The sequence below is a fragment of the Clupea harengus genome, chromosome 4 (genome assembly GCF_900700415.2).
Source record: "Clupea harengus chromosome 4, Ch_v2.0.2, whole genome shotgun sequence".
Classification (NCBI taxonomy): Eukaryota; Metazoa; Chordata; class Actinopteri; order Clupeiformes; family Clupeidae; genus Clupea; species Clupea harengus.
In genome coordinates, this window is record NC_045155.1 from 11,327,687 (window position 1) to 11,354,061 (window position 26,375).

Consider the following 26,375-nt stretch of genomic DNA (forward strand, 5'->3'; position numbering starts at 1 on the left):
ATATATATAAAATATATCCATACCCACTAATATTTCATTTTCTACAAAGATCATAAAATACAAAGAATGGACGTTATTTCAAGTTAGTTTTAATATTTCTAAATTCACAGAACAGCATACAGTAGTAATGGCAGCAACAGTTGCACTGAGTGGCATGACACAAACATTAGTCCCTCCAGAATCTTGCGAAGGTTTGTTGCGTAAAAAAAAATTGCAACTAGAACTGCAGTGCTTTTGAGGTTTTTTTCCATGTCCTTCGGGAAATCCTAAACATTGTGATCCCACCAGGACCTTGCCAGGGTTTGTTGTGGCTGTTGTGCCAAAGTTGCCAAAAGTAACTGAATTTGCTGCAGGAATTAAAACAAAATTGCAGGGATTTTGAATTAAATACAACGAATCACAAATAATGCAGAAATTCACCGCCTTACAGCGGTAATAAGAGAACATTGCAACTCACAACTGCAACTGCGGGAAATCCTTGCTTGAATTTGTGTTTGCAAGATTGTGTTAAAAGATCGCAAAACTCTGGAAGGACTGATTAAATGTAGACAATTTGTAGACAATGTAGATAAAATGTGTCCTATCAACTGCTTTTATGAAAAGAAGTGATTCTTTCAATCTATGTATGTCTACATCTGAAAAATTGCAAACACAAGATGTCTGAAGATGTTTTTCTTCACTTCCATGCCAATGGCAAGTTGAGAACATTTTCCTCTTATAAAGACAAAAGGCCTCTTCCTCCAACCTGTAAGCTCTGAATCATAAGAGGATCAATCACAATAGATCAATCACTCAGTCCCTTCCACTCTCTCTCTCTCTCTCTCTCACCCCCCACACACACACACATACATAATATAAAATATTCTGACGTCATGTCATAGAAAACATTTCCAGTCTTTGGTCAAAGAAACCCTTTGACAGCAAGTTAGCATAGCACCCTATAGAACTACCCTGATTCCTGCTGTTCCTACACCAAACAGGCACTTGCCTTGGGGCCCCTGAGAACAGGTGATTACATTAGTCTACGGCAACAACCATGAAAACCTCCTCGAAATCTGTGATGTCATTAAGGAGACTGCGTTTGTTGACATGTTGAGAAACCCCCTACACCATTAACTAGCTAAGAACTTAGTAATTAGGCTACAGCCCGGCAACACCATGAAACACAACTACCTGCCATAAGCCTGCTACTAGAAATGAAAACAAAACTACTTGCCATAAGCTTGCTACTAGAAATGAAAACGCAGGAAAGGAGGGGGAAAGAAAGTGGCTAGAGAGAATCTCTTAGGCTATGTTGAATGAAGTAGGATTATCAATGGTTTGATTTTCCCTTGCAGATAAATGGATTGTCAATTCTAACAGCTATCTATCAGGTAGGTCCAACTCTGTAATGCAGCGCCGCTATGTAGCTAGCTGTTTTATGAGGTGTTTGCATTAACGTTCTGGCTGCTTCTGTCATTCCCTACACTCTTAGTAGCTTATACAGTTTTTCATAAACAGTTTTAACACGGAAGCGGCAAATATTTGAGAAATGATCGCCCAGTGCCAGAGCACCTTGTTTCCACTCATAGAGGTCTTTATCTTGATACGGTATTGATATACAGTGTGCGTGAATGTGTTTGTGCATTACGTGTTAGTTTAAAGGGTAACTTGTCTGAGAAAAAGGGAGGCAACTGGTCTTTAGAAATGAACCCTGTGGTTCATGACAGGAGACACAGACATACACACACACATATGTAGACACACACACACACACACACACACACAAGCTGCCTCCTTCTAGAGGGTAGCTGGGAGCCCACCCCCCCCCCCCCCCCAATGCCGAGCTGCTCTGAGATTAGTGACATTGTGGGTCCCCTCTGGCCCCTCCGTGGGTGTCAGCGAAGCAGGGGCCCCTCCTGTGGTGGCGGGGGTGGGGGTGGCACGGGCGAGACCTGGCGGGTGTCGTACTCCTTGATGAAGTCCTGCATGGCCTCCACGCAGCGCAGGCCAACCTCCCGCAGGTTCTCATGCAGCGAGGACTGGATGGGCCGCTCCAGAGACGGGTCCTTGGCGATCAGCATCTTCACCACCACGCCAAACGTGTCGCAGTCCTGGCGGTACACCTGCACACACACACACACACACACACATTTAAAAAATGCTTTCATTGGGATCCACAAGCAGCAAAACAACATCCAAATCCTTTGGGAAAAGTCAATGACAAGGTGATATGTTTACATGGCCCACATATCTGTACCAATACATACAATAAGACGAAACATATAAAGTTGACCAGACACACATACACACACACACACACACACACACACACACTCACATACACACACATCTATTATATAGATTGTGTGTATCAAGCTATTCTCCCAGCTCGTTAAATGTAAGATATACTCAAATGACAGAAAATAAGTTGCTTACTAAGGTGTGTGTGTGTAAATGCAATGGCATGTGAGTCCATTCTCCCGGTGTGGCTACAGGTGATTAGCTGCCTTTAAGCAAAATAGAAAAATAAACATAAACACCCACTTGCTGCGCAGTCATGCTAACCCACCTCCTCTAGGCTGATCAGGTCTGAGAAAAAAAAAAAAAAAACTTTCCGGAGTACCGCAACACGTACTAATTCGTCCATTCAAAAGGAACAACTTCTGCTGCAGCAACTGTATCGATGGCTCACACCATCATCATTTCCAGCACAGGCTCTCTATCACTGCAATTAAAGGCACAACCCCACCCCTACGGAGGGACTGTCAGCTGCACATGTAAGGATACAGCAGGTACAAGTTATCAATTAAGCCGAGAAATAAACAACAGCTTGATATGGAAATGACAATTGCTGAATTTTTTGCTTACTAAATGTATACAAAGAACATATTTTACCCAATAACCTTTCAGTAAAGCCCTTGGACTGAGAAAGCAACTGACTACATACTACAACATTGCTCACTGCTATCCATGGTATTTTTCATAAATTCATGGGTTTTCTTTCAATATTCATGTATTTCTTCTCATGATCTATCACAAAGCTATGCTGTATCAGCTCCTTCCACCAGCCCTGCGGGCATACGAGAATGTGTGTGTGTATAGTTTGTGTCCGCGAACTAGGACTGTGTGTCTGTTGTGTACAGGATTACATTTAACATAGCCACTACACATATCTACAGAACCTAATGATGACACTGGCTTCCCATATGGAAAGCTACTGGACTAAAAGATCCGCTCTTCAAAATCTCAACTTGTCCTTTGCCATGTCCCGTCTGGGGAGAAAGCCATCTGTCACCTTCCTACTGGAAACTCTCACAAGATGGTGCACATCGCTCGCAAAGAACGCGGGCGCAGCCATGCTAAAGATATCTCTCTCCTCTCCTTCATTTGATTAGCACTGAGGAATGCAGGGACTCATCACTCTGAGAAAGAATCTAGAGAGAGAGGGAGAGAGAGAGGGAGAGAGAGAGAGAGAGATGGTGTGTGAAGGAGAGATGAGGAGAAAGAGAAACAGATGAAGGAGAGAGACATGCCTGATGTGTTCCAGTCATGTGTGTGCCATTAGAGTGAATTAGTGGCCACACACACACACACACACACACACACACACACACACTATCACATGCAGATGGAAACACACTCTCTGCTGCTGTATGGAGCATGCCTGCAAAACACACACACACACACACACACACACACACACACACACACACACACACACACATACATACCCTGCTGCTGACGTACATACACACCCTATAACTTATTCAACAGGATTAATCCATGACCTTTCCAAGGCACATTTATAGGCCACACAAAAAAGGCATTTGCTCAAATAAGCCTACATCTGTTTGTTTTGACCTCCATTTTGAGTCTGTTTTGTGTTATGTAAATGTGTTATATAGCAGGTTGCATAATAGGTGTCAATGAATGAGAGAAGCTTCTGCCAATCAATAAAAGGCTGTTAACAAACCGTGACCATGTACTGTCCCTGATGCTGTGTTTTGATCAGCCTACTGGCACTCCTTCCATGTGTGTGTGTGTGTGAGTGTGTGTGAACATGTATATATTCTCTCTCTGAATATATGTATTCAGAATACATATTGTAGCCTATACACAAACACAACAGATGTATGTGTGTGTGTGTGTGTGTGTCAGAGAGATTGTGTGTGTGTGTGTGTATGTGTGTGCCTATGTATAAGTATGTTATGTACGTACATAAATAAACAAAACTAAGCGCTTCAGCTACCTGTTACCAAACCCCCTCTAAACAGCACCTACCCTACTTGCCAGTGGTAACCATGGAGATGAGGGGACGGGGAGAAACTGAGAAGGATGATTCTACTCCTGCCCACTGAGTCACTCCTCATGTGCTGAGCTTTAATATAGACTGTAGTGCTCACACAAACACTCACAAAGGCACAGTACAGCAAGCAAACACACACACACACACACACACACACACACACAGGCACATACATACATACTACAAAACTCACACTGTTTCTCTCTTTGTCTCTCACATGTACACCGGACCTCATGATACACACCACTAAGAGCCTTTAGTAATAGCTCTGCATGGAAGCATCTCGTTCAAACCCATATAGACTCTCATGAAGCAGCGGGTGATACAGAGACTGTGTGTCAATACAGCTAGAGTATGTGTGTGTGTGGACGTTTTTAACATCCGGTGTACATGTGAGAGACAGAGAGAGAAACAGTGTGAGTTTTGTAGTATGTATGTGCCTGTATGTGTGTGTATCTGTGTGTGTGTGTGTGTGTGTGTTTGCTGTACTGTGCCTTTGTGAGTAAGCAGAATATGGACGTGTGATCTGGGGGTGTCTGATAGTCCTGTTGCACGCTATGTTTTTTTTAGAGGCAATGCAGGTCCAGTAAAATGGAATAAAGTTGCGGTGAGCTATACTCTTCTGGAACACCTCGCTTTCCACATTGCGTGATTGACGATTAAACATTCAGAAAATTCTATGGTGATGGCCATCGCTGCCTGCCAATTATTTTGTGTGTACACCACACACTGACAAGAAGGTGGTGGACTCCTACTATGGCGATGTCCGGAGAGAGAGATATCAAGAAGTGCTAACACTGTGGTCACACTTTATTTTAAGAAACCTACAGGGTACTTACATCATTTAGTCATCAATGGCTTTAATACATGTTCCACATTACTGTATGTGCATCTATTAACAACATAGATTTAACAAGTACACTGTACTGATTTTCTCATTAACTAAGTATTTAGTAAATAGGACTTAAGGCTACTTCAGATAAAATGTCATGCTCCAGTTTTGGTCATATTATTGCCTATATTATGGCTACATGACTAATACCTCCTATATGAAGCTAATGTGGTCAGGAACCTTAGATAGTTTAGTAGTGGCCTCTCGAGTGATAGTGTTGAATACTACTTGGTAGTGGAGTGGCCACTTCCAAGGCTAAGTGAACGAGTGGGAGGAGGTTGTGTCAGTCACTGCGTCACTCTGACGGAGGTAGACAGCTAGCGGTCTTTTGGCGTGTAGCTCACCTCTTCGATCTCACGTCTTTTCGTCTGGATGGCTCTGCTTCTGGCCGCGGCCCTGGTCACGGCCGACGGTACATCCCTGGCCTGGGTGACATCGTCTTCATGAGACACCTGGAAGAGAGGGAGAAATGATTCCCACTGGTCAGCGACAGACTGTGCTGCAGGCTGCGCAGGTCCTGGATCAGCCTGTGTGCTCTCATGATGATGAGACGCAGTGGGCCTTCAGGTCACGTCTGGCAATTATCAGAAGTTCTCCTTTCTGTATCATTTTGACTGGCAAGGTGTGATCCCTCACATGACGCTAATAATCTTAGAGACAGGAGCAGGTACGAACTGAACACAGAGAGAAAAAGAAAAAAGAGAAAGAAAGAGAAAAAAAAGGGGCTCTGATCCCGCCATTCAATTAGAGTGGGAAAACGCTCCAGAATTCCTTTGCCGTTATCCATCTACGACAGGATTATTTGTGGATCCGAATCTAATTTGTGCGCCGGTTTCGAGTATCAGAGCTCAGAATTCCATCTTTGCGTAATGGGGTTGCGCTCGATCTGTGCCCCCTTTTCCCATCATTTTGTCAGCATTTCCTCTTACATACACTCTTAGAAAAAAGGGTTCATGGGGGTGCTATATAGAACCATGGGGTCTTAGCCAAGGAGATAGAAATCTTTTGCCTAAAAAGGGTGCTATTTCATACACGTGAGGGTTATTTGAACTTCAACGACCGTTTATGGAACCTTTCTGAAGACGTTAATTCTTCACTGGATTTAACGGTAAGTGACACACAACCCTAATCCCTTTCATTTCAATCATAATCATTACCCGTGTTGTCTGCAAATCAAAGCCAGAAATTATGCCTCTTAAGTAAAAAACAAGGGGCGTTCTTCATAAACGTCAGTGGGCGTTAACCGGTCAGCTGTTAGCTAGAATCTATAAATTCGTTGTCTCTGAATGATTTTAGCAGCAGCTAGCTATCCTATCCTGTCACCCTACTGGATCCATCATTAAGATTAGTTTTCTACTTCCTTGTCAGGCTGACAATAAAATCAACTACGATTATATGATTTTGAGCTTGTATCCACTATTGTTGTTCAATGATATTCACTGTCCTCCCGGCTCCCGATAAGTTAAGCTAACTAAATTTAGCGTGCTAGCTAGCATGGCGAGTTGCCATTAACTAGCTAGTTACAAACGTCAGCCAGCAATGCAAAATCAGAATGATATGGCAGTAACTACTTCATTACCAGGCTATCTAGTTAAATTACACCAAACCAGCCATCAAGTACATATAATTGAGTTGTATCATTGTCAACACAAGTTTTTTGTTTTATTTTTCGTTTTAAAGAACAGGAAATTGATGGAGACTACTGGGCCTCACTGAACGGATGGTTGAAGAACTATCCCCGTCTATGAAATTGCAGGTGATGTTTGTGAAGGAACTGAACTAGCTCCTAGAACAGTAAGTGAGGTGTTAATCATTCAGTAGACATGGTAGTACATAGGCATTTTGGAAGTGAGTAAGCATTTAATTAAACTAAAAACTTTTCCTCTTCTCATCCAGACATGAAGTTGGATTGCCCCTGGACCATGCTGACAGTAAGTATAGCATGTCTTCATTAACTCATGTTCATTACTATTATGTGTGTGAAGTTTTAAGTGTGTGATGTTCAGATTGTTACCATAGGCATAGGCAAAAGACTGTCCTGTCTAGACTGTCCTGTGCCAGTGTTGAGAATGATGCTTCGACAAAGACCATGCTCGTCTTCTTTGACCCAACCATGGCCAACAGTATTCAGTCTGCCCACCTTCCCCCCAGAAAAAGTAAGTGAATTACAGTGTAAAGACTAAAAATAAAACCATTTGAGTAGGCAAGTTCTAATTACAATGAATGATCTTTCAGGTACCCAAACCATAAAAAATATACAGATGTTCTGGGATCTCATCACCAGATTTCCGTTTCTTGGAGAACACAGCTCCTCTGGTATGTTCTTTCCCAACTGTTATGCAAAACATTATTCCTCAGTTCAATTTCTATACTACTTTGATTTTGTGCCAGCCTCATAATTTATGTCTATACCCACAGGAGACCCTACTTGAGTGTCTGAGGAACAAAATAAAAAAAGAAAGGTCAACTTTAGGCAACTTGACGTCCAGGAAATTAAGAGAAAGTTTGGTGCTGGAGGAAACAGAATTGTGGACCATGTGCCTCTGGAGGAACCACCTGGACATCAGGTGCCATTTTTTTTATTCTTGCTTGTCTTTAGCCCAACTGTGTGCCTATGTCTGTATGTCTATCTGCTTGCTAGTCACAGTTGTCATTGATTGCCGGTCTTAATTCTTAATTTTACACATTTCTTATGGCTAATTTCAGAGAGAAAATAAGTGCAGATTGGAAAACGCAGTCCAGATGCTTTCTGGGAATTATCCAACACAAGAGGTTTGCAATATTTTTGTGAATGAGATACGGAATTATATTCTCTATTGTTTAAACAAGGTATGTGTTGGTTTTTAACAGTGCAAATTGACATTTTTTTCCCTTTCACACTTCTCATTTACATAGGAACCACCCAACTCATTTCCGGTCATCAGCCTCCACGATGCAGACTCCCCTCCTTGCCAGGAGAGCATCCATTATGATGGATTGCATCACCATTATAAGCGGCGAGATGGATGTGGCACATGCCATTCAATGTCTGCTGGAGATGTACTTCGTCATTGGTGTGGAGTACCCCCGGCAGATCAAGCATACCCTTAGCTTTTCAGAGCATTATCTTTTCAAAATACAAAGTAAAAAAAAAGTGTCCATCCCTGTTCTGAAATTATATAACCAGATTAGTTCATCACTGTTACTGTTGAGTTTTTAAATAAAAAAATACAGTCCATTTTTGAATCCACCTCTCCTCTCTTTCTTTTATAGTAACAACAGCATGTAAACAAAGGTTTGCTATCAAGTTATTGGTTATTTTATTTAAACTAATAGTTGCATTTAGCCTACAGCTCTTTCCCAAATGGTTATACAAGAATTATTGAGAGGCACTATTGCAGTATTATTCACTATCATTAATTATTATTATTGATGATTAAGTGTTAAAATATGATACAAAAAAATAAATCGATCAAAGGTTTTGGGAGAATGAATAAACCTTTTAAAAGAACCCTTTTAAAAAAAAGAAAAGAACCCCCAAGGGTTCTTTTTATTGAACCCTCTGTAATGGTTCTATATTTAACCTTTTGAGGGTGCCATATATTGAACCCTCTGAAATGGTTCCATATTGAACCCTTTGAGGGTGCCATATATGTACCAAGCTATAGAACCCTAAAAGGTTCAATATAGAACCTGTTTGTTTTTAGACTATAGTCTCATTTTGTTTCGATTCTCTCCTGTTTCCCTGTGTGTGTGTGTGTGTGTGTGTGTGTGTGTGTGTGTGTGTGTGTGTGTGTGTGTGTGTGTGTGTGTGTGTGTGTGTGTGTGTGTGTGTGTGTGTGTGTGTGTGTGTGTGTGTGTGTGTGTGTGTGTGTGTGTGTGTGTGCGCGCGCGCGTGTGTGTGTGTGTGTGTGTGTAGAGGCTGCAGAGTTTTTGAAGGATTCAGGCAGGCTAACATTTTATGAGTTCAATGATCTGTTTGGCTCGAGGGAGAGATACACAAGATGAAGGAAGCACGCAGACCCATTAACCAGTCTCATTGGAGGAGGTCAGGTACATCACATCCCACAGAAGGAAGGAGGGAGGGAAGTCAGTGAGACAAACACACAAAGAGAAAGAGAGAGAGAGTGCAACAGAGAGAGGTAGGGAGGAAGAGAGAAAAAGAGGAAGAGGAAGAGAATGAGAAAGGGAGGGAAAGAGAGGGAGAAAGGGGGGAAGAACAGGAGTCACAACAGCAGTGAAGTTGTTTTTATGTATGTATGTTGACCATGCAGTTTGAGAAGCTACGTAGCTCAGATTTAAGGTGCCATGGCAACCTCACATGATGGCGCTGATGAACACTCTTACCACGAACGAGAGGGAGGGCCTCTCCTCTCTGCCCGAATCTACAGACGGCCGGAAAGTTCCTGAGAGTGAAACACAAACACAACCACGCACACACACACACACACACACACACACACACACACACACGCACACACGCACACACGCACACACGCACACACGCACACACACAGAGGAATAAGTTATACATATATATAATATAAAGACTTGTTTACATGAAAGATTAATAATGACTACATGGCAACAAAGGAGAATTCTTCGAGGTGGTTGGTTGAGAGCTCTGACCATGCTTTAGAGTGCTGCTGAAAAACATGTTAGGAAATAATTGTTTTTGCTTTGTTGTAATTTTTTTGGAAGGAACCTATGACAATAAAAGTGCAAAAATATCTTGCCATGCAATGTCATTCATCGTCTGAATGCCTCAATGTTCAGCTGCAACTCAGCACTGCCTCCCTGTGCTGAAGATGAGTCAGTGCATATTGCACAGTTTGCCTGATACTTCACTGTATGAACAAACAAAACAGATACAGTATACCCTTGTCTTTACCACATGAGAATAAATCATGGACGCATGAATATTTGCATCAATATTGTTGGTAATGCTATAGGTTAAGAGTCCATTGATTGGCATTACTTTATACATTATTTAACATATAAATACAATATAAAGAACCTTCAAACGTAAACATTAATACCTCAAGGTTTGTTTATGTAAACAAACAAATTTACAGTTTATGTACAGGATCTGTTAAATTGCATGACTTAGTATGAATAAACCATGAACTTTGACAAATTAACTAGTCTATATGACATAGCGTTTGTGGTCACATTTTTCAGCTAGGTGGTGTAGTTTAGTTCATTTCTGTAGGAAAGCAGCAATGTCTGTCTGAATGTACATCCAAAAGTTGAAATTGCATTACTACATTTGATGCAAGTGAATGTAGTTTTTGGCATATATATCATGTATTATGTTTCCACACCAGCGTATTTCAACGGCATGTGTGCACCAAAAGAGTACCTGGCCGTTTGTGGTGTAGATGTAAGATAAGGTGCCTGTTATTTTTAGAATGTTTTGTGGTTCAGTGTCATTTCCTCCTTCCGCTGTCTGTGCTACTAATAATGCTGCAGTGAAAAGTTCACATCTTGATGCATGTAGTGTGTAGTGGTATATTATTTGTCTTAGTAAAAGGGCATTTCACCTGAACATGGTACCAGTCAGTTGTAAGAGAATATTTCACAAGTGTTCTCTTGTTTAGCATCGTACGCATTTGTGTACAGTACACACACATTCCTTCATCCTTAGCATTTGAGTACAGTATAGAAGCATCCCTGCGTTATTTTTTTAACAATTCACAAAGTCATCAAAAACTGCTTGGCTTATCTAGGCTATACTGTTTTTTAATTTTTTTTTTACAAATTAAATCACCCGGAGGCAGATGTACTAACATGTTAGCGCTTGATTTAGATGTAATTTCGTCGCAATGTGTGCCTAAAAACATGCCATGGTATATATAAACAGATTGCAAGCAGCTAAAACTGCATTCTGCCCGCTCCCGCGGCTGACAAGTGACATGCAAGTGACAAGTTGCGCTTTTGACTGATTATGCCAGTGTATGTGTGAAAACTGCGCGGGGGACAGTGCACGTCTGTTTTGAGGTGAAAATGTTCCGCCATTCAAATGCAGTGTATACCAGATTGTGTCTGAAATGTCATCATGGAGGCTTGCCATGCAACTCTCACCCTGCAGAACATCCTGCGACTGCTGTTGGTGGTGCTGATCAAAGGCTGGCCAAAGCGCCAAATTTACCAACGCTAATCTAACAGCCTGCCCTGGACTCAAACCAATACAGCCTAATTTCTCCAACTACCAAACCTCCGAAATAGCTCTAGCCAGCCTACACTAACAAATCAACACATAGGTAGCTTACACAGTATGTCGATAAGTGTAGAACAAATAGCCATCAAGAAAAACCACAGCAACTCATTCTAGGTCTACACAGTATGGATGAATGGATGACGGCACCTGTCCACACAAATCACTTGCATTTATAGAATTCACCATTCATCCTCAATGGCACAGCGGGCAAATGTTATCACAGACACAGATTACAGTAGGGGCACACATATGAGATGTCCAACATATGAGAGTTAGGCTGACAATAACATTGCTATAGATTTTAAATCCCTGATCCCACTCCATGACAAAGACAAACTTGTACTCGTCCATTTCATCCTATAGGCCTTGCGCTCAAGTCCAAATTCCTGGCTCAGCTGTTTTCTATTGAGTGTATAGCCAATCTCCTTGAGTCTTTCTCGTCCCATGCTGCTCCTTAAATAAGACTTTATCAACTTGAGCTTAGCATTACACTCATCCTGTTCTCTCTTCCTCTTCCTCTTTTTTTTCTGGCTTGCTAAACATTATTTATGCTGCTAACATATCGTCCATAGGACAGGGAGCAAGGTCGTTGGAAAAACAATTTAGCATTTCCCAGCAAGCCTTCTTCATTCATCACTTCAGCAACGGAAGGTCATATACAGTGGGGAAAATAAGTATTTGAACCCCTGCCGATTTTGCAAGTTTGGCCACTTGCAAAGAAATGTGTGATCTATAATTGTGATGGTAGGTGTATTTTAACAATGAGAAATACAATATCAACAAACAAATCCAGAAAACTGCATTTTATAACATTTATGACTTTATTTGTATTTGATGCAGAAAATAAGTATTTGAACCCCCAAGCAAACAGCAAGAATTCTGGCTCCCAATGACCAGTTATGTGCCCAAGAAGCACACAGATTAGTCCTCATTAGGCCTAACAAGGTACACCTGATCTCAACTGGTGACGTGTATAAAAGAAACCTGTCCAAAGAATCATACTTCACACCTTCAACCTCACCACCATGGGCAAGACCAAAGAGTTGACCAAGGACGTCAGAGATAAGATTGTAGACCTGCACAAGGCTGGAATGGGTTACAAAACCATCAGCAAGCAGCTTGGTGAGAAGCAGACAACTATTGGTGCGATTATTCGTAAATGGAAGCAACACCAAACAACTGTCCATCTCTCTAGGTCTGGGGCTCCATGCAAGATATCCCCTCGTGCTGTATCGGTGATCATCCGAAAGGTGCAGAATAACCCCAGAACTACACAGGGAGAGATTGTGAATGATCTCAAGGCAGCTGGGACCACAGTCACCAAGAAAACCATTGGCAACACACTACGCCGTAATGGTTTGAAGTACTGCAGAACTCGCAAGGTCCCCCTGCTCAAGGAAGCACATGTACAGGGCCGTCTGAAGTTTGCCAATGAACACTTGAATGATTCTAAGGAGGATTGGGAGACAGGATGTGGTCAGATGAGACCAAAATCAAGCTCTTTGGCATCAACTCGACTTGCCACGTTTGGAGGGGGAAGAATGGACGACTCCACTGCATCGAGGGGACTATGGATGGGGCCATGTAATGTGGAATATTGGGCTTGAACCTCATTCCCTCATTCCCTCCCATTGAAAACGCAACCTTAAGGATTTGGAGAGGATCTGCAAAGAGGAGTGGATCAAAATCCCTCCTGAGATGTGTGTAAACCTGGTGACCAACTACAAGAAAAGTCTGACGTCTGTGCTTGCCAACAAGGGTTATTCCACCAAGTACTAAGTCATGTTTTGCTAGGGGTTCAAATACTTATTTTCTGCATCAAATGCAAATTAAGTCATAAATGTTATAAAATGCAGTTTTCTGGATTTTTTTGTTGATATTCTGTTTCTCACTGTTAAAATACACCTACTATTACAATTATAGATCACACATTTCTTTGCAAGTGGCCAAACTTGCGAAATCGGCAGGGGTTCAAATACTTATTTTCCCCACTGTATATAGTCATCACAGTTACAAGAATCTTTAGTGTTATCATTGAATGGTAACTTGCGTTAGCCCGTCTGCTTGAGTGAAACGTGAAATCGTGAGAGGGCCCACCTGACAAAAACAGGTGGTTTGCCTCAGCAAGAGAGTAGGCCTCCTGTAGGCCTCAGCACACAGGATAAGCAAGCAGATTAAAATACAATAACAATGTCCTCATTACATTTCTCTATCACCTATGTATAAAATCCTGCTACACTATTTAATGTCTTTAATATAGCTGCACAGATAGTCAGAGGTTTTTTTTGAGTGATGTAGAATCACTGATCCGTATTATTATGATGCCATGTGATTAGCATGTAAATCTACTTCACGACTGCTAAACTTTTCATTCTTTTTAATGTAGGTCTGCGGCTCCATGATTTCGTTCACTTGTGGGCGTTGTAAAGTACAGTTAGAGGGCAGTGACATGCGTTGATTATGTGAGTACATTCAACGTAAAATGAAAAGGTACAGCGTTGCCTGTGAGTTTCATCACATTCCGTTCAACACAATCTGAGAAATTAAGCGAGTTACAACTGTCCCCCCGTTACTGTGCCCAGGCTCCAATGTGAACTAACATTGCTACCAAACTCATACTGAGCTGGAAGTATGGCCACAAGGCCAGTGTGCAAACTGGAACTGCTACAACACTCAGACAGGATTAAAACACTTCTAATGACCGAGGCAGAATCAGACCAGTATTCACATGTTACCTCATACTTTGTAAGCAGAAGTGGTATTTCATCTCAGCCATAAGGCCATCTCCTCTGACAGTTAAAAGGCTTTATTTTATGACCCTCGTCAGTGAACAACAGCTTTCGTTTTTGAGGTTGTTTTCACAAGAGCCCATTTTCTGCTTGGAATTCAAGAACTAGCACTCATTATGTTTAGACACACAGACTTACGTGCACCAAACCACAAACACACAACCACACACAAACACATACACAGCCATACCCATATGCACACACAAACACGCACACACTGACACACACACAGACACACACACAAACACGCACACACTGACACACACACACAGACACACGTGACATCGAGATTTTTGCTGCAATACTCTACACTATTTGCATTTTTTTTTTTTTAGTTTTTCCAAGCAGTGCATCACTGTTATGGAATTACCACTTTCTGCACCATATCTCAGCTTCATCATGACGAAGGCACTTCGGAGTATTAGGTTCCAGCGAACACTGCATACTGCAGTCCAGCATAGGTGCCATGTGTTGCTTATACAGAAGAAGAGATGTATGCTGCAGTTGGGGCTCCAGTGTCCTTGGCATGCAGTTGTGGAGTGCTTACCTTTGCTCTGCTCAGACAGAGAAGTCGATGGGGAGGGGGCCAACTCAGGCCGTGAGGAGGGCAAGTTCTTGTGGTGCGGCGGAGGGGGCCTGGGGCCATAGCCACCTTGATGCCGGTGAAATCCAAAGCTGAAGCCAGGCCTGCGGAAGAATCCCCTGTCCCTCAGGGGGAAATACCTAGGGAGGGAAGGCGTAGGAAATTACCTCTCAGCGCTCATTTTTGACTGAAAGGTCAACTACGGGCAGCCACCGTATGAGTCGCAGACATTCATTCAGTCTACCAGTTTGAATAACACTTCCCAAAAGTATTCCCACACGTGACATCTGACAATACACCACAAATTCTCAATATGAGGGACAGGTCACTGTGAGAGAGAGCGCCAGAGACACATCTCTTCTGCAAAGGGATGTCATTATTACGCTGTACTTCAGGTTTCCGGTCCGGTTCCGCTCTGAAATACATTTAAGTTTATAATAATCATATACCAGAAGCACGTGATCTACTTTATTATTTAGTAAAGCATTTTCAAACATGATTTGGACAGCAACTGCAACACAAGCTTCCTTCAGTCTGACACTACGGAAAGAATGTTTATCAGTACTGCTATCTCTCCAAGGTCAAAGGCTGACTGAATTCACTTTCACTTTCTCTACAAATTACATGGAATAAACAGGGCCGGTCTCTAATGCATTCTGAACATGTAGTCCTTGGATTTCTGCCCTTTGTTCTATGAGCCTCTGTTCACTGCACAGAAGTGGAATCTATTTGGTTCTCCAGACTCTTTCAACAGGTCTGCATTACTTATCGTCCTATCCCTATCCTGCTCAGACAAAAGAGAAAAATACACACTCCATGAGATCTGTGCGCCCAAGGGCTCCTGATTATTCATTCAGTATAAAGCAGAGCTTCTCTGCATTGAGCAACCATTTGAAATGAATCTAGAAGAAATTCGTTACTGAGAAGAAGAGATTGTGTTACTGGTCTTACAGGATCAACTTGTTTGAATGCGATGACATGCTGGTATGGCATACTTCGTAGTTATTATCATTATTGTGGTTATGAAGAAGAACAAATGTACCATGATGACAGAGATAAATTCATACTCAATACCAAACCACCATCAAAAAAATCTTTCACCGACTAGTGAATCATCTAGTAAAAGTTCAGATTCAAAGATCTAGGCAATGATGGTGATGATGATGATGGTGATGATGATGATGGTGCATTTTGTCTGAATTTGCATTGAACTTAACATTACAATCACAAAAGACAACAGTCTTTTCAATATACATTTGATCTGGGATTAAGCTCCATATTTTGTTTTAGGATTCACTGGTGCACAAAAGAGTGCATCGTGGAACCCTGTATCTCCGGTTTGACGGTAACAATTTGTAGATAGATAGATTTAGCACCAGACCAGATTAAAGTCTTAACTTTATCCTAAATTATGTGTCAAGCCAAGTCAGTCATTTTATAGCACACAATCGGTGTCTTACCTTGGCCTGTAGAATCTCCCCGCGAACCTAGGTCTGTATGGGCGACTTAGCCGCGAGGGGCTTCTGACTCTTCTGTTGTCATCCTTAAATGAAAAAAAAAAAAACCAATACCGAACTATTTAATGAATAAAATAGATAGACTACATGTGAGCAAATACAAGCTGTCAACACAAATAGTGAGCCCCGTCAGTTGGCAACAGAAACATATAGGCTACACTTTTTCAATATTTCCGCTCTCCAATATAGGCGAGTAGATAACTTTACCCCAGTCACACGCTTGATAGAGTTATCGCTGCTTGACCTTTTGTCACCCGTCTCCTCCGTGCGCTCACGGTGGCGGGCGGAGCCCTGCAAAGCGAAAGCAAAAGCTGCAAATGACCAGTGCTGTGTGGCAGAATTTGATAAACAAATTAACCTTTAGCCATAAATCCCACGGACTGTTCCATCCCAAGGCCATTTTACATGACAGTGTCGGAACTGTAAATGCAAGTTTATGTGCACAATAACAAATTATTGTGCACCTGATTACGTACAGCCTACACAATCACAAAAACATGGCAACACTTTGACCCAACTATTTGAACTATCCGGGAAACTAAATAGCCTAAACTATGTTAGTCATGCAAACGGGAGTCAGGTGTTGAATGAAAAAAAATAATGAACTAGACTACGTTGCCTACCGTTTTATTTCCATAGTCCTGTGGATATTGCGTCCTTGTAGTCATGCCTTTTCTTCTGTGTTCTGTCAGTTCTGTCTAGAGGCACGGTGTCGCTTGTGTCGATCTCTTAGACCAGGAAGTGGTCATTGAACGTTTAACTTACTTTCATTTTCTTCTCTCATTCAGTTAATCTATCATTAACGCCCCGCTGTCCGGTTTTCACAGCCTACAAATACAAGTAGCCTAAAAACCTGGCTGAGTAGTCTGCATCAGAAACTATGGAGTTTCCCACCTATCTTTTATGAAGAGGTTTCAATTTGAGAGCATTATTTATACATTTCACGTTCAGATTTTGTTATGTTTTCCCTCAAAATATACACGTTCTCTCGAATAGCAATTGTCTGGGCTCCTGCTCAAAACTATTTGCCTGCACTCAGAGGTTGCTGCTCCTGTGTTCCCATGTCATGTGCTTCCGTCCTCCACATTGCACTCAGGCTTCTGTGCGCTCGCAAAACTTCTGCTCGCGGATTTCTGCGCTCCCTTTCGGATTGTCGTAAATTTACGCTATCAAAATTCACCAACCAATTGGTATGCCAGGTATGACGTGGACCAATGAAATAGTCACTCCCTCCTTGGGTGCGTTCGCTTTACTTCTTGAGTCCCTACAGGCGGTCACTCCCAAACAGCACTCCGCTGTCAACGTTTAATCTCCACGAGTCAACTTCGAATTCGAAGCAACAACATGAGTGCAGACAAACTTGCAAATTTGCATGCGAGCAGGGGCTATTTGAGAGAGAGGGCAGGTTATGAGGGAAGATGTTACCAAATCTGAATATGAAATGATTAAAATAATGCTCTCAAGTGAATAGGCCACACTCTTGATTAAAGACAGGAAAACAAATCCATAGAAAAACATATGTCCGGTGCACTTTTGCATCACCTAGCCTCGTAGCCTACTTTTAAATGCATGGCCGAGAGCTGCGTGCACGTATAGCTGCGACACATTAATGGATAGGTTACTAGCTGGACAGAACCCAGAATATTAGATTGCGCGGAATGAGTCATGAAGGATAGGCTGCACATAAATCCCATGCACAAGCATGTTTTGATGTCATATTTAAGAATACATTATTTTTTTTAGAAAATAAGTAATCAATTTGGAGGCAAAAATTAGTTAGTGGGCCAACTCATTTACAGTCTATTTACTTTTACTCTAATGTTGACCAACTGATTTGACCACATTATGAGGCCTACAATGTCCATCACTACTGCACGTAGCAGTATTTAACTGGTATGCATTTGGAAAACAACCTGGTGATGAAGAGCCAGAACATCACACTTTGTTGTCTGCCCCTCTATTTCAGCACTTGACTTTGCTCACACATACATAAACAGATGCACAGTCTCATCTCTCCTCCCACTCTCTCTCCCTATGCCCCTCCTTTTTTACCTGGAGCTCTCTGACTGCGGGAGAGGTGTGGGTGGCTGAGATACTCATAATTAGAACCCGAAAGACAGGAAGCCAGGAAAGCCTGTTCACTTCTGTCTCATATTCCCATGCGCCTGTCCCATTCTCCCCGTTTATCATACTCTGATCCTTTGCTAGTCTTCCCCGTCTTCCCTCTGGTACAAATGAGCAAGTGGAACATTTACTGAGGACACTTTAAAGGAAGGTAAGCAATCGGGAGTCTTTCTAGATTCTGGCGTGGCTGTGTGAGACAGTACTGGGTTTTGCTGAACTTGTTAGGGCAGTTTTTTTTCTCTTTTGTGTTTGGGGTAGTGTTGCTCGTAATGCTGGGTGTGCTGTAGGATCCTTGTCTAGAAGGGGAATGCAGCACAACTTACTGCTGTGTTGTCTGAACATGTATCAGAAGATGAATGTATTCAGTACATGGACACCAAACTCAATCAGATATATCCTAAATGGTTATCACTAACTGAGTTGTTCCTGCTTCATGAGGTGTCGCTGTGTTTTTGTTACATGAAGTGGATAAAGCCTTTCCTGGAGCAAGGTTTTCTCTCATGATTTGTTTAAGTTGGATAATGTTATTTCAGTTTGGATATTGGAATTGATTGGATGTTTTTTATAATTTGGTTGCTGATTAGATAAAAAAAAGCTTTCTGTGATACCAGTCATGCTTAAAGCCTGTTAGGTCTTGTATAACACATAGAGATGGGTTGAAGGGCACATTCCTCTTAAAGTGGAGGGTCAGGGAAGCCTGAGACATAACTTAATATGTTGCTTTACACGTGCAAAGAAAAGTCTTGCCTTGGCTATAGGTGGCTGTTTGTATGTGACATGTAGAACACTTTTTCAGGGTTGGCCGGTAACCATGTTAGTGTGTGTTGGATATACTGTTGTTCTACTTGAATCACATCAAAGAGTGTGCATTCTATTAATGTCATTTGCGTGTGTGTGTGTGTGTGTGTGTGTGTGTGTGTGTGTGTGTGTGTGTGTGTGTGTGTGTGTGTGTGTGTGTGTTCTTACAGGCCATTTAATGGGATCCGGAGAACTTGAACTGCACCGTCTGTCTTGGGACCTTGTGCAGTGAACCCTACAGAGAGTCCAGGCAGTCCTATACTCAGCTCTTCATCTCAATCACTGTTTAAACATGATGTGAGTTAGTCAAGCATAGTTCAGTATTATTCAGGGGAGTAATAATGCACTTCTAAAACAAATGAATAATTCTAAAAAGGCAATGTTTGGCTTACATGAATCTATGTGAACAGCTTTTGCATAGATAAAGAGGTGACTGCCAACAACACTTAGCTGTAACTCCATATCACTGGCTTGAATACTGGCACTGCAACCTACGTAGCGGCTCCCTATACCAAGTATTGCTTACTAACAACATCCTGTATTTCATCACATTCAATTTAATGACCCTTGATTCTGATCATTTCCTAGGGTAAGGACATTCTCCAGAGCACAGATCATAAAGGATTTCCAGGAACATTGTCAGTGCATGGCAAAAAACAACAATGAGGGGTATCAACAGCAGTTTGAGGTACAAAATTACCAAACACAAAACTTAGAAACATATTGCAGCACATTATATCAAAACACTTACTGTCAGTTTGCCTTTATTGATAGTGGGTTTCATGTAGATGTAATTTTATTTTATTATTCTTTCCCACACCCCTCCGTGTCTCTGTGTGTGTGTGTGTGTGTGTGTCTCTGTGTGTGTGTGTGTGTGTGTGTGTGTGTGTGTGTGTGTGTGTGTGTGTGTGTGTGTGTGTGTGTGTGTGTGTGTGTGTGTGTGTGTGTGTGTGTGTGTGTGTGTGTGTGTGTGTGTGTGTAAAAGGAGCTGAATGATGTTGGAAAGGAGTTTTCCACCAGGGCAGGAGAATTGGATGCAAACAAGAACAAGAATAGATACCCATATATTCTACCCTGTGAGTAAAACTGTCCACATAAAAAGGACCACAAACATTTTGCAGATACAGCGGTGCTTGAACGTGTGTGAACTCTTCATTTCATAAAAACATCCTCAGATTTAATCTTTAAAAAAGTTCTTAAAGCGGATAAAGTCAATGTCAAGTCTGGTTCTCTCTCTCTACTTTTAGGACTTTGGGAAAATCGGATGGTGTTTAAGGAGTGTTTATGCAGAAATATAGAAAATTGGAAAGGGTTGACAAACAGAGCACCACCGTATATTCTGTATTCTTCAGTGTCTCATGTTGCTACAGTTTAATACCACTAAATAAATGTGCCACACTTGAATTCCAAACGCACAAACTGCATTAATTATCCACTTTTTGTGATCATGTAGAGCAACCTTGGACCAATACGTTAGCCATTGTGTAGTTTTTGCAATGCTATTTCTCCAAATTCAGTTTTTTTTTCACAGAGTGACCTACACTATAAGAAGTATTTACCTCCAAAGACAAGCATGTCCACTTGATATTAATGTTGAAATAGAATAAGAACTGTGTTGATCTCTTCACTATCGAGTCACAATATCAGTGTCATATGATTTGAGTGCAAAAGGGCTCGATGATGTATGTGAGTCTTAATTTATTTTCAGACGACCACTGCAGGGTGAGGCTGTCTTTGCTGGAATCACAGCTGCACTCAGACTACATCAATGCAAACTACGTACCAGTGAGTCAGCAATATCTTCCTGATAGACACACTTCACAGCTGACATTCCCTTTCTTTTCTTGCACGCTCTCTCTCTCTCTCACTCTTGCTTTTTTTTCTTTCTTTCTTTCTTTCTCTCTCTCTCTCTCTATCGTGGTAAAAATGATACACTCAAGTTGACAATTTGATATATGTATTGGTTCTATGGTATGTATGGTGGTATGGTTTGGTTGTTATGTTTAAGTCTGTGCCTCAAATAGAAATGGGAAACACCAGATGAAGGGCTGAATGTACCTGACACATTTCAAGACCACAGTCCTGAGAGTCAGCAGGTGCTAGATAACAGGCCCTTGCTCCTGATTTAAATCATCGACTGTTTCCCATATTTTATTCAGGGTCTGTTCATGCAAAATCAGCTGTGTTATTGCAGAGAACATATAGGTGTAAGTTATTATACACAGTGATTCATTTTTTTACAGAACATGGAAATGGAAATGTCCCATTTCTTTAAAAAAAATATTTTCCCGTCATACTTGCTCGCTTGGAACAGCAAAAAAACAGTACCAAACTCTTCTCCTGTCGAAATACGAGGTGTGGTTATTTAATAAGAACTAATGCTGTAATTAAATTGTAATCAAGAAAACTTGTTATACTTTTATAAATTGTATATACTCGTAATAAGTCTCATTATTTAACAGCCACACCTTGTATATTGCAATGCGAAATCTAACACTTATGTGTCATTGTTAATGATCTTTTCTTCCTTTACATCTAATAAAATCGGCCAAGTCTACAAATTTTGTATCTATCCATTTTTTTCTCAATAGCTTATTGTTTGTTTTGTTATTTTATTTATTTTCTGGGGGGGGAAGACCCATAAACAGCAAACTTCCAACTACACCTCCATCTTTGTTCTGGCTATCTACCATTACATTAGTCTATAGTTTTACACACACACACACACGGCTCTGCTATTTTTATTTATGATATGAAGTCTATTATTCTACTAATGTTGAATGTACATGTGTGTGTGTGTGTGTGTGTGTGTGTGTGTGTGTTTAGGGAGGTAGTTCAGAGCGTGACTTCATCTGCACGCAGGGACCCCTGAGGAACACCATAGCTGACTTCTGGAGGATGGTTTGGGAACAGAATGTGCACGTGATCGTCATGGTGACATCTCTCAAAGAGAATGGCAGGGTTAGTTTCCTCTATCATGCAGTACACACTCACACACACACACACTTTGTCTTTGACCTAAAGACTAGTTGATTTTCCGGCAGGTTCTGTGTGATCAGTACTGGCCCCCTGAGAGGGGGACCGGTTGCTATGGTGATATTCAGGTGACAACAGTGTCTCGCAAGCGTGGACCAGAATCCTACATCACCAACATTCACTTGTATCAGGTGAGTAAGGCAGGGAGTGACAGACCACAACTTCCTTTTTCTCAAAAGCCAGAGGGCTGCTACAAAAAGTACTGAAAACATTGACTGAAAGGTCATGGATTACGCCAGGCCTGTTAGTTAGTATACACATTACATACATATTATGTAGAGGTCATCCCTCTTATGTGTGTACAGAAATGCTTTATGATTTTCAATCTCTCTGTGTGTGTGTGTGTGTGTGTGTGTGTGTGTGTGTATGTTGCAGAAAGGCTGTCCTGCTATGCGCAGAATCACACACTACCTGTACCCTAGTTGGCCAGACATGTCAGTGCCGAGAGACCCCTCCTCTCTCTGTGACTTCACTGAGAATGTTCGTCAGCACCTAGACAACATGCCTAGCTCAGGCCCAGCCATTGTCCACTGCAGGTCTGACAAGCACACCCACATGTACATGCACATAGACAAACATACTACAACATCCGGTTCTTTCATTGTCACATATGTAAATGTGTCTTTCCTTTTATCACCTCTGGGTGTGCCTGTCAACCTCATGCAGTCTTTTTTCTTTCTTCTTCCTCTTTCTGTTTCCCTCAGCTTCCTTTGTCTGTCCCCTCTTTATATTTCATAACAAAATCCCCCAAATAGTTGACAAGGACTTTTAATATAGTATTTTACATTTTCTTGTGACAGCTCTTTATTTGCTCATTTAAAAGGTAGCAATGTGCCCAGTGTCCAGTGAACACACACGAACACACACACACACACACACACACACACACACACACACACTTTCCATCCACTTGTACGTTTCCTCTTTCTTTGGAAGTATATGACTATGCTTAGATGCCATTTGTTCCTTCTTTACTGATTTTGAGTTGATCTGATACTGACGGTTATGTGTGTGTGTGTGTGTGTGTGTGTGTGTGTGTGTGTGTGTGTGTGTGTGTGTGTGTCTCTGCAGTGCAGGTGTGGGGCGCTCGGGAACCTTTGTCACGCTGTTGTGGCTGCTTCAGCTGTGTGTGCGAGGGGTTCCGCCTGATGTGAAGGCAGCCGTGCAGGACCTGCGACGACACAGAGTACTCATGGTGCAGAGCCTGGTGAGGAAATATTATCACGCCTCGAACCACCTGAGCACTATAGCAACTTATTGGGGACATTTTGCAGATTAATACAATAGACAGAAAGTCTAAATGATTGTGTATTTTTGCCCTTGCCAATGACAGATGTGCACATATGTGTTGTCATGGTGTTTTTCAGGAGCAGTACATATTTGTGCACAAATGTTTGATGCGCTTGCTGATTGCACAAAGTAAACCACTTAAAGCACGGTGAGACACAAAAACAAAACATATACACACAATGCCCATGTGTAAAATGAGAAGAAACATAAAGATGACAAACCAAACATATGATTTGGAGGGAGTGAAACAACGTGGATTGATTTACCTCTCTGTAGTTATTCCCACATCTTAGGCTGTGTGGTATCCTAAATTGTAAGAACAATGAGTTACATTAATCAGAAAATGTAGTTAAAAATAATATCTTTTTAATACTTCCTTTCACCTTATCACAGATCTCATAGTGCACCGGTGCTTGCCCGACAGGACATCCCACAGCCCAGCCGATCACGGCCCAGGAGTATGGAGGTCAAACGGACTCCCAAGCTGCAGCAGTCGAGCCCCAGTATCCTGCAGTCTTTCAATATGCAGCTGAGGAGGCTACTGCCGTCAGCATCCAGCATAATCAAAGAAGGCACAGACTCTAACCTGTAGCAAACTTACACACACACACACGCGCACTGAAGGAAGATAAGGTTATCCACTACAAACAAATTTTCATTTCATAATTTCCATTGTAAATGAGTCTGTGGCAGCTCTGGATGGACACTAGTGCACATACACACACTCACATCATGTGGAGACGGCCATAATTCCTATGCAACTGCAAAATGTACACAAATGATGCATTTAATTCAACCTTCAGGTTTCACGTTACAGTTCAACAGAAATGGTCAGTTACTTGGATCATTCTCAGTCTTTTTTGACACAAGTAGACCTCTGAAGACACACACACACACATACCTGACACCTCATTTCCACTCTTTCCAATGATCACAGAATTTCTTAAGAACTGAGACTGGGTCAATCCTGTTTCTGTGAATGATGTTATTCTGACACATCAATGATGTGCAAGTTCGTTATATGAACCAGTAATTACTCATTAACAGTAACCAGTAATATCACACCAGTCTAACCCCCTAAAAGAAAAGGGTAAACCACACACCTATCTTCAACAGAAAAAAACAACATCAGAATACCTTGCTGCACGCTCTGGAATGTAATTTACTTTTTGGCCAAAACTGGTATGCATGACAGAAGTTTCTAAGCAACTTTGTCATTTCATGTAGATGATCTCATGGGCTAGATATACAGTGGGGAAAATAAGTATTTGAACCCCTGCCGATTTCGCAAGTTTGGCCACTTGCAAAGAAATGTGTGATCTATAATTGTAATGGTAGGTGTATTTTAACAGTGAGAAATAGAATATCAACAAACAAATCCAGAAAACTGCATTTTATAACATTTATGACTTTATTTGTATTTGATGCAGAAAATAAGTATTTGAACCCCCAAGCAAACAGCAAGAATTCTGGCTCCCAATGACCAGTTATGTGCCCAAGAAGCACACAGATTAGTCCTCATTAGGCCTAACAAGGTACACCTGATCTCAACTGGTGACGTGTATAAAAGAAACCTGTCCAAAGAATCATACTTCACACCTTCAACCTCACCACCATGGGCAAGACCAAAGAGTTAACCAAGGACGTCAGAGATAAGATTGTAGACCTGCACAAGGCTGGAATGGGTTACAAAACCATCAGCAAGCAGCTTGGTGAGAAGCAGACAACTATTGGTGCGATTATTCGTTAATGGAAGCAACACCAAACAACTGTCAATCGCTCTAGGTCTGGGGCTCCATGCAAGATATCCCCTCGTGCTGTATCGGTGATCATCCGAAAGGTGCAGAATAACCCCAAAACTACACAGGGGGAGCTTGTGAATGATCTCAAGGCAGCTGGGACCACAGTCACCAAGAAAACCATTGGCAACACACTACGCCGTAATGGTTTGAAGTACTGCAGCACTCGCAAGGTCCCCCTGCTAAAGGAAGCACATGTACAGGGCCGTCTGAAGTTTGCCAATGAACACTTAAATGATTCTAAGGAGGATTGGGAGACAGGATGTGGTCAGATGAGACCAAAATCAAGCTCTTTGGCATCAACTCGACTTGCCGCGTTTGGAGGGGGAAGAATGCTGAATATGACACCATCCCCACCGTCAAGCATGGAGGTGGAAACATTATGCTTTGGGGCTGTTTCTCTGCCAAGGGTACAGGACGACTCCACTGCATCGAGGGGACTATGGATGGTGCCATGTAACGTGGAATATTGGGCTTGAACCTCATTCCCTCATATTGAAAATGCAACCTTAAGGATTTGGAGAGGATCTGCAAAGATGAGTGGACCAAAATCCCTCCTGAGATGTGTGTAAACCTGGTGACCAACTACAAGAAAAGTCTGACGTCTGTGCTTGCCAACAAGGGTTATTCCACCAAGTACTAAGTCATGTTTTGCTAGGGGTTCAAATACTTATTTTCTGCATCAAATGCAAATTAAGTCATAAATGTTATAAAATGCAGTTTTCTGGATTTTTTTGTTGATATTCTGTGTCTCACTGTTAAAATACACCTACTATTACAATTATAGATCACACATTTCTTTGCAAGTGGTCAAACTTGCGAAATCGGCAGGGGTTCAAATACTTATTTTCTGTGTTTGCGTCCCTTCTCACCTTAAGCAGCACTTCCCTCCCGTTCCCATGGGTTTTCTATGAGGAACTGACAGGACATGAGTGCACCATGATGTAGTTAAAGGGGCGTCGGCATTCTTAGAACTCCCAGCAGTCGGAAACTCCAGCCAGACCGGTCTGTCTGCTGAGGAATACGACACCTGACTCTTCCCCCACAGAAGGATTTGATG

General features: G+C 41.8%; 1 protein-coding gene and 2 long non-coding RNA genes across 4 annotated transcripts; 2 read left to right on the forward strand and 1 right to left on the reverse strand.

Annotated features, from left to right (window-relative positions):
• Positions 1-73: 73 nt before the first annotated feature.
• Positions 74-17,436, reverse strand: LOC105898904. Its single transcript, XM_012826015.3, has 7 exons — positions 16,892-17,436; positions 16,476-16,559; positions 16,212-16,294; positions 14,716-14,891; positions 9,507-9,565; positions 5,525-5,632; positions 74-2,105 (listed from the first exon to the last, which is right to left on the reverse strand). The coding sequence occupies exons 1-7, from the start codon at positions 16,934-16,936 to the stop codon at positions 1,878-1,880; spliced, it is 783 nt and encodes a 260-aa protein (XP_012681469.2). The 5' UTR covers positions 16,937-17,436; the 3' UTR covers positions 74-1,877.
• Positions 6,193-7,640, forward strand: LOC116220304. 2 transcript variants are annotated; one of them, XR_006152377.1, is made up of 5 exons: positions 6,198-6,288; positions 6,861-6,974; positions 7,077-7,111; positions 7,200-7,336; positions 7,416-7,640. It is a non-coding gene; the product is annotated as an uncharacterized LOC116220304 (long non-coding RNA). The 2 variants fall into 2 exon arrangements; XR_006152376.1 differs by having other exon boundaries at positions 6,193-6,974.
• On the forward strand, positions 7,656-8,405 carry LOC116220305. The gene is made up of 3 exons (XR_004163561.2): positions 7,656-7,747; positions 7,887-7,952; positions 8,076-8,405. It is a non-coding gene; the product is annotated as an uncharacterized LOC116220305 (long non-coding RNA).
• Positions 17,437-26,375: the final 8,939 nt, after the last annotated feature.